At 40.4% G+C, this 12,656-nt stretch overlaps 2 protein-coding genes across 2 annotated transcripts in view; both read left to right on the top strand.

Annotated features, from left to right (window-relative positions):
* LOC306647672 (zinc finger protein 560-like) overlaps positions 1–12,656 on the top strand; it is a gene marked incomplete at its 3' end in the record, with an annotated part of 71,478 nt that overhangs the window by 8,546 nt on the left and 50,276 nt on the right. Inside the window, exon 2 of the mRNA XM_079117189.1 lies at positions 1,738–2,015. The remainder of the gene's footprint in view (positions 1–1,737; positions 2,016–12,656) is intronic.
* LOC306647674 (histo-blood group ABO system transferase-like) lies at positions 10,606–11,751 on the top strand (the record flags this gene model as incomplete). The annotated part of the gene is made up of 1 exon (XM_079117191.1): positions 10,606–11,751. One exon carries the CDS (start codon positions 10,606–10,608, stop codon positions 11,749–11,751), a length of 1,146 nt encoding a protein of 381 aa, XP_078973317.1.

Below are 12,656 nucleotides of genomic sequence, written 5' to 3'. Positions count from 1 at the left end.
CTTACGTCCACTGCTTGAGCGTCCCAAATAATGTTCGCCAGCACCAAGAAACATCCCTACAATATCCAATCATGATTCATCACTTCACATATGAATCTTTCCCATATCTCATATCACTCCTCAATTGGTTATGTCATTAATATGGCACAGATAATGGTTTCATGTATATATCTCTCCTAACCAAATATGAAAATAAAGAGCACAGCAAAAAATGAAGCTACATTATGAAAATGAACTTCATTCCTTTACCCATAAAGGAAACTGTCCATCACATTATTTGCATAAACTAATAGAAATGAAGGCATTATCAAGGTTAAATCCCTCAGACCATTCTCCTTGAGTTTTTGGAAATTCTTTTATACGGTGACAGGAAAATTCAGAGAGAAAATGAAAATATTCAGTCCAGTAGTAGTAATCAGCTAGGTCCCCCATCTTTCTGTCTTGGCCTTCTGTCTTTAAATATTTTTATTTTTAAAAGTTGGTGAGTAGCTGTGGACAATGGGTACAGAGGTACAGAGGTAGTGTTTGCAAGTTTACCATATACTTTCTGTAAAGTAGGATGAATGTATTTTCCCAGTCCTGGTGTCTGCATAGGAAAAATCTAGCAAAACAAGATATAAATGAAATCTAATTTTGGAACAAAACACAATACCAGGGGAGATCCAAGATGGTGGACTAGAGGGAGGCTGCATTCCTTGTCGCTGCATAACTTGGGTTTCAAGCAGAGAAAAATCTGTTTCTCTGTGAGGCAGTCTTTGCTGCTCATCAATCCCCTGATGTTTACCCATTCGTCCACCGCAATCCCCACCATCTGCCAGCATATCACCTACTTTTTGAGTGCAGATCTCTCACTGACTGCTGCCTATCATCTGCCATTTGCCTGATTGCCTGCCTCTTGCCTGCCCATCTCCTGTCTTTCACCTACTGTAATAAGCAGTGAGTAAGAGAGGAATCAAGTTTGGTTCCAACAAGTAGATTTTATTCATGCAATGCACACTCAACTTAACATTCCTAATAATAGCAAGTCACAAATACATTGAAGATTCACTCCCTTGTTCACCTAGAGTCCAGTCCCCATGGACTTACTCAATGCAACATCTCTTAGCCAAGAAGTCAGTCAGCAAGACCGAGGGGATTCTTCTCAGCCGTAGCCTCTCTCAGCTCCTCAGATGTCTTGGGCTGTCCTTGGGTGTCCAATAAGCTGGAGGCTGGGTGGCAGTCATCTGGCCTCGGTGACAACGGTCAATCAGCAATCAGTGATGGAGTGGACAGCAACCGAGGCAGTCAAGAGACAGAGCAACATGGAGTCCTCTGGTCATGGTGCTGCTGACAGTTTGCTCCAAAAGTCCAGGGGTTTAAGTAGTGATTTTCAGCCCAGTCATGCTCTGGTCTTCATTATAAAGACCAGAACACAACTATACTAGGAGCCCCCGCTCAAATCATAGATAAAGGTTCCTATCAGCATTGTTCAGGAGTGTCATCCTGCCACACAGCAAGTTGGTCACAGGTGCCTTTATTTAATTTTACAAGTTCAGGCAAATACCAAATACAGCTTATTAATACTACATGATACACAACTACAGCAATTCCTGTTATTTCCTTGTCTCATTACACCTACCCATCACCCACTGCCCAAGGTTCACCTGCTGATCATCTGCCTGCAGACCACCCACAGACCCCAAGCAGATCACCTGCTGCACACTGTTGACTGGAAGTCTATTGTCACAGTATCCACAGGTTTGGTTACACATGGCTGCCACCATTTTGGGACGACAGCCATGACTTGGAGGACCCCTGGCCCGACCAGCCGTGCCCAGCCTCCAGGACCCCCGGCCTGACAAACCTCACCCCATGCAGACTCAACGCCCACACCCTGCACTGCAGATCCCCATTTGCCAACACGTTTGGAAGCCAGTGCAGCCATCTTGGATTATGCTGGAAGCAGAAGCTGCCATCTTTAGGTGGGGCAAATCCCATCCTGAGACGCCTGCTGGAGACTGGAAGCTCATTGTCAGGTACCTCTCATGCATCAGGCTACTGAAAACTGGGAGGTTTCATTACTATATGACTGTTATAGTATAGATTTTTCTTCTCCTTTTTGAACATAGTATCAGAGGTCATGCAGAATTACCCCATGTCCTTGGATGGTACTTAATTTATTTGGTTAATAAATCTAAAATTCTATAAGTAAGAAATAACTTTAAAATATAAACTTTCATTTTTCTTTAAAAGTAAAATAACATTTCTTCCACTTTTAAATTTTTATGTAACCCCTTGTTCTGTCAAGATTATTCTATGAGGTTCTTATACCATTTTTGCTCCTTCCTGGCAATCACATGTAACCCAGTAAGCAGATTAACTCTTTTCTCAGTATCTTTTATCTGTATCATAAACTCCTTACCATATTCAAATTCTTCTGTATATCTTTTATTTGACAGATAGGGAGAAGAACGATCATATTCCTGTGTAAAAGATGAATACAAAAAACAGCCTATATTGCATATGTATTCAGTAAAATAGACATATTGTTGGAAACACTTCCAAAATGGACTCAAGTAAAAATAGAAAATCTGAATAGATCATAACAGATTTAAAGAGATTAAATCAGCAATCAAAACCTCCATACGAAGATAAGCCCAAACTGGGTCACTTCTATGATGAATTGTGAGATGATGTTAAGCATACAAACATGAACCTAATGAGAGTATCAGATGAAAAAGAAATAGAGACAGGCCAGAAATCATATTCCATCACTATTGCTGAATCCATGCCATCATTATCTCCCACCTAGATTACCGCTTCAACCTCCTGACTATTGTTGCTTCCATGCTCACTCCCAGGTAAAGAACAGTACTGTCAAAAATGAAATCAGGTCAGGCCATCCTTTCCTCTAACACTTTAATTACTCCCATCTTGAGTAAAAGGCAGCTTTCTTATGACTTCCTGCAAGGCCCTCATAGACCGTGTGCTGTCCTGTCTACGCTCTTCTCCTACTCTCATGCTTGTTGACTTTATTTCATCTTAATAACTACTCCCCAGGACACCAGGCAGTCTTTTAGGGAATCTTTGCAATGGCTGTTCCTGCTATTTGGATTTTTCTTCCCTTTATTACCTTTGAGAATCACTCATTTCTCTAGTGAGGGACACCTTATCTTTCTCATGTAAAAATAGAAAACAATCTATGCTTCTCCCTATCTACAAACTCAGTTCTCCACAAAATGTTTTGTTCTCTGTAGCAGTCATTATCAGCTTGCCTACAAAATAATTTACTTCTTTATCATGTTTGTTGATGTTCTTCCCTCCAACTAGGATATAGACATCACTTGGGCAGGATTTGCACCAAGATCTCTGATAGAATCCCAAAAGTCTGCTTTCAGTGTCGTATCCAAGATTAGCTGAAAAACACCCAGGAAAACCACTCTGGACTTGGAAACTCACAAGAGATTTTATCAAGTGGAAAGTCAGAGTGTCTGCCTGCAGGGTGAGAGAGAGAGAGAGAGAGAGAATGGCAGTGGAGCTATTCTTAAGTAATAGAATATCATGGGCTAATAGCAATGGAGCAGTGGCTGGCGAGGAGGTTAGAGGGCTAACAATCTGGACCAATGACTTCACTAGCAAGTTCCTGGGCTAGCAATCTAGGTTGTAAAGTGGTGTGGGGAGGGAGAAAATGGCAGCAGCAAAATAGTAGATTTGATGCCAATATTAACAACCACCAAGTTTAACTTTTCTAGTCTACAAGCATGATACAACTTTTCTTATATTTATTATATTTAGGTCTTTAAAAAATTTTCCACTCAGATAATGTTTTGTAGCATGATTTCATAAATTAAAGCCCACAGGAAAAAAAACTTGACCCATAACCTGTTCTTATGATAAAAATGAGGTTAGAATGGTGTTGAAATCTTTAAAAGCTTGTGAAAATAAGAGAAAAGAAATGTGGATATACATAAATTGCAAATCCTAGAATATTTCCTGTGATCCTTGATAGAAAAAGTTTACTAACTCCTGTTCTATAGTTTTTGGTGTATAGGTCTTGTATGGCATTTGCTACTTTAATGCTATTATAAATGTAATCTTTCAAATATCATTTTAATTGTTTGTTTACTAGTAGCCTAGAGAGTATAGATGGCTTTTATATGTTAATTTTGTAAGCTAAATTTATTTATTTTTAATTATTGATTTATTATTATTTAATTTATTTATTATTACTAAATTTATTCTATTTGGTTTTTTTTTTTGTAGATTTCTTAGGATTTTCTACATACATATTCATGTTCCCTATGAATAAAGTTAGTTTTACATATTCCTGTTTAATATGTATTTATGCCTTTCATTTCTTTTTCTTATCATCACATTTGCTTAGACCTTCAGTAAATATTGATTACAAGTGGAAACAATGGACATGCTTTTCAGGTTACATAGGGGGAAAGTGTTCAGCATGCTGTTAACCAAAGTTGTTGGGTGTTTTGTTTTGTTTTGTAAATGTACTTTATCAGATAAAAGAAACTACCCTCAATTCCTATTTGGTAAGACATTTTTTTGGAAAAGGATATTAAATTTTTGTCAATTACTCTACACACAGATTTGAGATTATCATATGACTTTTTTCCCTAATATGTGAACTACCTTGGCTTTTAAATTATTATTTTAATCATAAATACATATGGGGCACAGAGTGATAATCAATACATTATATTGACTTTTAAATATTTAAACCAACTTTGCATTCTTGAGTTGGCTGTATTAGATCATGTCTTTTTATAATTGTTATAACTGATTCTTCAGTATTCAGTATCTTTCCTTTGCTCTTATAATGGTTTTTGTCAATCTGTGTCTTGGATCTAAATGAGTCTCTTTTAGATATGTAGTTATACCCTGGGTTTTTTTTTTTTTTTAAATGCATTTTTCCAGTCTGCTTTTTAAATGAAGGGTTTAGTTCATTTAAATTTCGAATAATAAACTGATAAGGAAGAACTTCTACCATTTTTCCATTTGTTTTGTGTATGTCCTATACCTCTTTTGTCTTTCTTTTCCTCCATTTCTGACGTTTTTGTGTTTAATTGATTTTTTTTGATGAACTACTTTTATTCTAGTTTCATTTCCTTGCGGTCTCCATGGGAATTACATTTAACATCCTAAATTTATAGTTTAGTTTGAATTTAGTACAAGTTAATTTCAGTGGCATATAAAATATCTACTATATACCCCTGTCCTTTTTATTTTATTGTTGTTATTACATCTTTATGCATTGTGGGCCCTGTAATGTATATTTTTGATTAATTTTTATGCATTTGACTTTTATATTATGTAAGAAATTTTAAAAGTGAACTTCCAAGCCAAAAATGCACTAAAATTGGCTTTTATATTTGCTTGCGTAGTTACCATTATTAGAGATATTTGTTTCTTCATATGTGTAATGTGAAAGAGCTTTTCCTCTAAAATCTAAGAATAAGGCGTGCATGCCCACTATCAACACTTCTATTCAACTACAGGAAATCCTAGCAAGAACAACTAGGAAAGACAAATTTTAAAAAACATCTAATTCAGAAAGAAGTAAAATTATCACTACTCATAGATGATGTGATTTTATATGCCAAACTATAATGATTACACACACACAAATAAGAAAATTTGCATGAAAATTAGTACAACCACTCTGGAAAGCAGTGTGGAGTTTCCTTGGAAAACTTGGAATGGAGCCACCATTTGACCCAGTTATCCCACTCCTCGGTATATACCCAAAGGACTTAAATCAACCTACTACAATGTCACTGCCACATCGATATTTATAGCAACATAATTCACAGTAGCCAAGCTATGGAACTAGCTTACATGCTTGTCAACAAAGGAATGGATAACAAAAATGTGGTACATATACACGATGGAGTATTGCTTGGCCATAAAGAAGAATGACATCATGGCATTTGCTAAGTGAAATAAGCCAGACCCAGAAAGTCAAAGGGCAAAGGTTTTCTCTGATATTTGGAAGCTAGACCAAAAAAATGGGGAAAAAAAGAAGAGAGAAAGAAAATGCGTGTGTGTATGTGTGGGAATTCCATGAAAAGAGAAGAGAGATCAGTGAAGTAGAGCAAGGGAATTGAGGGGGAAGGAGGAGGGATGGAAAAAGGAAAGGACTATGAATCTGCCGTGAATTTCCATGTACATATATGAATACATCACAGCAAATCTCCACCTTCAGGTATTCCACAAGGCTCTAAGTTTTAAAAATTATAAATAAATAGAAGAAAGATCAGTACAGTAGAGGTAAGGCAATGGGGAGAGAGGAGAGGAGAGAAAGGAGAAGCACTGGGGACTTAATTAAAGCAAATTATATTCCACGCATGTATAATCATATCAAAATGAACCCTGATATTATATATAATTAAAATGAACTAATAAAAAGTTGCATGATACAAAATCAAAACATAAAATCAGTTGCATTTCTAATTGGTGCAACCACTATGGAAAGCAGTATGGAGATTCCTCAGAAAACTTGGAATGCAACCACCATTTGACCCAGTCATCCCACTCCTAGTTTTATACCTAAAGGACTTAAAATCAGCATACTACAGTGAAGCAGCCACATCAACATTTATAGCAGCTCAATTCACAATAGCTAAACTATGGAAACAGCCTAGCCACCCTTCAACAGATGGATGGATAAAGAAACTATGGTATATATACACAATTGAATATTACTCAGCCTTAAAGAAGAATGAAATTATGGCATTTGCTGGTAAATGGATGGAACTGGAGAATATTGTGATAAGCGGAATAAGCTAATACAAATAACCAAAGGCCAAATGTTTTCTCTGGTATGTGGATGCTAATTCACAGTGGAGGGGAATATAGGTACTTTAGATTAGATAGAGGGGAGTAAAGGGAGGGTAGGGGGCATGGGGGTAGGAATGATAGAATGAATTGAACACTATTACCCTGTGTGCATATACGATTATGTGACCTGTGTAATTACATCATGAACAACCAGATGAATGAGAAGTTATACAACATTTATGTATGATGTGTCAAAATGCATTCTACTGTTATGTATAACTAATTAGAACAAATAAAAAAAATTTAATATCGGTTGCATTTTTAAACACTACCAATGTACGATTCAATATGTTATCCAAGAAAATAATTTTATTTACCATAGGACCAAAAAATACTTAAATACTTAGAGGACTTATATAGTGAAATGCATAAACTTGGTTAAAGAAAACACAAATAAATGAAAATATATCCATTCAATGCAATCCCTATAAAAACCTCAACCACATTTTTTGCCAAAATAGAAAAAAAATTACCCTAAAATTCATATGAAATCTTAAGGAATCTCAAATGGCCAAAACAGTTTTGGAAAAAAAGAACAAAGTTGAAGGGTCTCACACTGCCAATTTCAAACTTACTAAAGAGTGTGATAATGATATAAAGACAAACATGTAGGCTGATGAGGTAGAATTGAGAATCCAGGAATAATCCCACACTTTTTTTGGTTGTTGTTCTTGGGGGGACAGGACACTAGAAGTTGAACCTAGTGGGTACTCAACCACTGAGCCACACCCCCAGAATTTTTATATTTTATTTTGAGACAGGATCTCTCCAGGTTGCTTAGGGCCTTGCTAAGTTGTTGAGGCTGGCCTTGAACTTGTGATCCTCCTGCCTCAGCTTCCTCAGCCACTGGGATTATAGGTGCACCACTGTGCCCAGTTCCACAAATGATTTTCAACAACTATAAAAAGGGCATTCGGTGAGGAAAAAAAAATCAACAAATGGTGCTAAGGAAATTGGATGTCTACATGATAAAGAATGACGTTGTACCCCATGCTATGGTTTAGATCTCAAATATCCTCCAATAGCTCCTAAAGTGCGTGTGTTGAAGACTTGATCCCTAGGATGACACTGTTGGAGGCATACCCTTGAGGGAATTGTGGGATCCCAACCCACTCCTTGTTCTTTTTTTTTTATGAGAAAGGCAATCAGTCCTCCCCTCCACTCTCCTAGGATGTGTAGAATCCCGAGACAGTCACCCGAGGCACAGAGGCACAGGTACACACAGTGAGATACAAATCACATTGAGTGTGTACTCTTTATTCTCTGACATGATCTTCCCATCAAAGAAATTCTTTGGTTCACTGGCATTTGCAATATGACACGTTATTATATTAATCATATTTTCATCACTATAACAAAATGCCTGATGTAGGATACTTATGAAGTAAAGAGGATTTTTAATTCACAGTTTGGGAGATTCAAAGTCCAAATGACATAACATCAGCTCCGTGGTGAGGGTGTTGGGAACAGGGTGATATCTGTGCAGCTAACTGTCTTAATCACCAGGATGCAGGCAGTTGCGACTGCACCCTCAAGAGCCAATACAGTGCAAACAGGACTGCTGGGCCCCCGTGCTTACCGAGGTTGTTAAGAGATATTTGTCTGAGGAATGTGCAGTTGCCTATAAACCTTATCTATCAAGGACAGGGGGTCCTAAACCTGACCCATCTCCTGCACAGTTCACCCCTTCCCTCCTCCCTTCTTCTTCTAGGACCGTTCAGTTCTGGCGGGACCCAATGAGAATCAAATAAATTGGCGGGACCCAACCAGAGGAGGACTAATGTTTAGCTGTTCAAATGTTAACCAATAACGTACAGGTCTTTGTGTGTGAATGCTTGGAAATCTCTTAAATAGAGGGCTTTCTCGCCCCTCGGGGCCCCTTCCCCCAGCCATTGTATTGGTCTGAGGGGCTGGTTGCGGTCCAGGCTCGAGCTTGCTTTAATAAAACCTCGTTGTGTGATTTGCATTACCGTGTGTTCACTTTGACTCTCCGGGGATTAGTCGGAATGGGACCCTAACAAGGGCCATCCCTTGGATATATCGCTTCGTGACAGATAGCAATGGTAGGAACATACACAGGAGCAATAAGATTATATCTGGGATCAGACTTTGTCCTTTTATGACAATCCTTTCTCTGGAACTCAAGTTGTTGCAAGAGAACTTCCTTCCAAGAGTACACCCTCAATGACTAAAGGACCTCCCACCGGGCCCCACCTTCCAATAGAGCCACTTGAGAGACCAAGCCTCCAATCAAAATGGACCCTTGAGGGGCATTCCAACCATATCCAAACCATAGCAATTGTATGGTATTTTGCTACTACATTAGCATATTGACGAGGGATGATTATACTAATATTCGTATCCACAAGTGGGAAAATGTCACAACCCTGACCACAAAGATAAAAATGGCAGTGCTTTAAAGCACACTTATGAAAGCATATTCATCCTTCCCTTTCCTGTCATGCTCATAACTTCCTTAATGAGTTTTCAGAATTCCAGGAAAAAACCACGTCTCCAGCTCCTCCCCCGTAGGAGGCCAGAAACAAGACTTGACAAAGCAGCTTCATTGTACAAGAGACAGGTGTTTTCTATCCACTGTGGGACTCCCGTTTACGTGTTGCTGGTCTTACAGTGGGAAAAGGTCTATGTCAAAGGCTTCATCTTCCAGGAGGCACATGCTTGGAAGTGCCTGGATCTGTGGAAAGAGGATTTGTTTGTAGACAATATGGTAAGTCCGAAATTAATGAAGACCTAGATTTCATTCCCTATCTCAAGAGCTCTGAGAATCAGCTGACATGGAACCCTAAGGCACATATAAAAAAAAAAAAATCTGACCTAGGAAAAAAAAAGAACCCAAAGGATACACCAGTGAGACAGCATATCAGAATACTGTGTGTCAAGATTCCACTTTGGGGGTCTGGCTGGTTACGGGCCTTCGGCATTACCAGCTTCCATGTGGTCATGTCCCAGTCACCCAACTCTTTGAGGGAGGATTATTATGCTCAGCCTTGTTCTGAGGAGTCAACAAGATAATGCACATTAAGTTTATGTACCCAGTCCTAAGCTCAATGCAAGGCCTAGTGAGTGAATTCTCAGTGAAATTTTGAGTGCCTAACAGGGGAATAAGTGAAAGTAATCCTAGCTCTAAAACCAGGGTCTCTTCTACCATGGCTCCCAGATCAGGCTTCTTAAATGATGGACCACAACAGCTGTCATAAATGGATGTACCCTGAAGACAGTCGGGGTCTTGACAGCATAGGATTTCCAAAAATCACAGTGCAAATGAAAGAGTTTCACAGCTAGTGTCAAAGACAGGCCAGAGCACGAGCCTTCTGACACTCAGTGAGGCTCTCTGATGGCACCTACCCTTTTCTGTTTCATCACAATCTGTCTTTCACCTGCTCAGTAGCCTCCTCAGCCTGTTTGGGGAGCCCTGACTTCTGTCTACATTCTGGCCCAGAAGTTCCATTCGCAGGTGATCCGAGGCCCGCAGCCTGGTTCCTTGTCACGAACCTCAAGCCAGACCTGAGTCTACCAGTTCTCTGACAGCCCCAGAGCCTTCCTTCACTGGGAGGCACTGACCAGCCTGCTCTCAGGTGCTCCTTGCACTGTGGTAGAGTCTCAGGAGGAGCAGCAGGGGGCATGGATGCCTTGGGATCCACATATTCTGCCTCATCTCACCCAAGAAGCCACTGAGGGCAGATGGTCAAGGAGCAGTGGGTGGCTGGCAGCACCTGAGATATCCAGGCCGCAACAGTCAGAAGTGGAGCCATGGCCAAGCTGTTGGGGACACCTCACTGGCAGTGCTGCTCGGTGCATCTGGTGACTTTTCTTCTCCTGATAGCTCTTGCCGTGGACTTCTTTGGTTACAATTACTTGAACCTGAAGAGCCAGAATCTTCAAAGCAGGCAAGCTGGGGCAAGCCTGGCAGTTAGAGAAGGTCGTGGCCCACAAGCCATGAAATTATCAAGAGTGGTATATCCACAGCCAGATGTGCTAAAAGCCCCTAGGCCAGATGTCCCTGTTTTGACCCCTTGGCTTGCCCCCATTGTGTGGGAGGGAACTTTCAACATTGACCTGTTGGATGAACATTTCCAAAGCCAGAATGTTACCATTGGGTTAACTGTATTTGCAGTAAAAAGATACATCTGCTACTTGACGATGTTCCTGCAGACGGCAGAGATACACTTCATGGTGGGTCACAGGGTGAACTACTACGTCTTCACTGACCAACCTGACAATGTTCCTCGAATCCTGCTCCAGAAAGGAAGGCAGATGGTCATCCTCAAAGTCCAGAGCTATGCCCGCTGGCAGGACATCTCCATGCGCCGCATGGAAACCATCAGCATTTTCTCTCAGGAGCGCTTCCACAGAGAGGTGAATTACCTTGTCTGTGTAGATGTGGACATGAAGTTCAGGGACCACGTGGGCGTGGAGATCCTCTCCTCCTTGTTCGGCACTCTTCATCCTGGCTACTATGCGATCGGCAAGCAGTTCTTCCCCTATGAACGCAACCCTCAGTCGCAGGCCTCTATCCTAGAGAATGAAGGGGACTTCTATTATACAGCGGCCTTTTTTGGGGGTTCTGTGCCAGAGGTTTATAGGCTTACCAAAGCCTGTCACCAGGCCATAATGATGGATCAAGCCAATCATATCGAGGCCGTGTGGCATGACGAGAGCCACTTGAACAAGTACCTGCTTTACCACAAACCCACCAAAGTCCTCTCCCCAGAGTACATGTGTCACACAGCAGAGGAATGCATATGGTTTCAGAACAAGCGAGGCTTGTCCACCATCGTAAAACGGGTGAGGTTTGTGACCTTGCAAAAGAATATGAGTTACATTAGGACTGATGAGGGAAGCGCTCAGACAGGTTCAGAGAAGGGTAACGGTAGTCAGCCCTACTCTTCCTCCTAGCATGCCATTCTAATTTAAAATTAGTGTTATGTAAAAAATATAACTCCACCTCTTTTATCTGTGTGAATGAGGAAAATTGCCGATGCCTCCCAATTTAGTCAAGTATAGCACCATAGTCCTCTGGCCGGTCATCTCTCACACACACCTTCAGGAAGGGCACACACCATGCTCAGACACACGTTCATGAACTTCCACCACCCTAAGATGGATGAGAAGAGTGGATTCAACCTGTCCTAACATACAAGGTGTCGGAGATGAGATATTTGACCTAACAAGGAATGAGGTTGCTGCACACACAACCTCTTGCCTCCTGTGCCACACACAGTGGCCCGCCTGGATCCTCAAACAAGCAGGTGAACACATGCCTTGTTTTCAGATTCCTTGTAAAAGTCAAAAGGTCCCATTAGCGTGCAGAAAAATCATCATTCCAAATGAAGACACTCTTCCTGATTCTTAGTTTCTCCTCTGTCCCAGTATATTACCAGCTGTCCACTTAGAGCAAAGTAGGTCCCCTGTGTTCGGCCAGACTTTGATGATTGCTTCTGGTGGGGTTTCAGTTGATTAGTGACTTCTCAGTTTCCTATCCATAGAAAAATCTTATTTGTGAATGGTAAATAGGAAGTTTGTATTCGATGAAAACCTGTCTCTCAAGGGTGATTTTTATGTAAGACCCTTTATGTCTTGAATCTGGCATTATGTTGGCCTTGCAAAACAGATAGGGGAGTCGAGAGTTAGCAGCCTTTATTTCTCTTAGGTGACTGGTAAATTCAATAGTTTCAGAGCCCTTTCTAGCTAAAGGCTTTGACTCTAAGTTGCATGCCTTTCTCTACCACTGATGACCAATAATTTTTATACATAAATGATCCAGGGAAAATAACTTCTGTCCAATGTAACACACAAATATC

This window comes from Sciurus vulgaris (genome assembly GCF_902686455.1).
Source record: "Sciurus vulgaris genome assembly, chromosome: 17".
NCBI classification, from domain to species: domain Eukaryota; kingdom Metazoa; phylum Chordata; class Mammalia; order Rodentia; family Sciuridae; genus Sciurus; species Sciurus vulgaris.
Note: the sequence above shows the minus strand (reverse complement) of the source record. Positions and strands in the feature narration are given on the sequence as shown.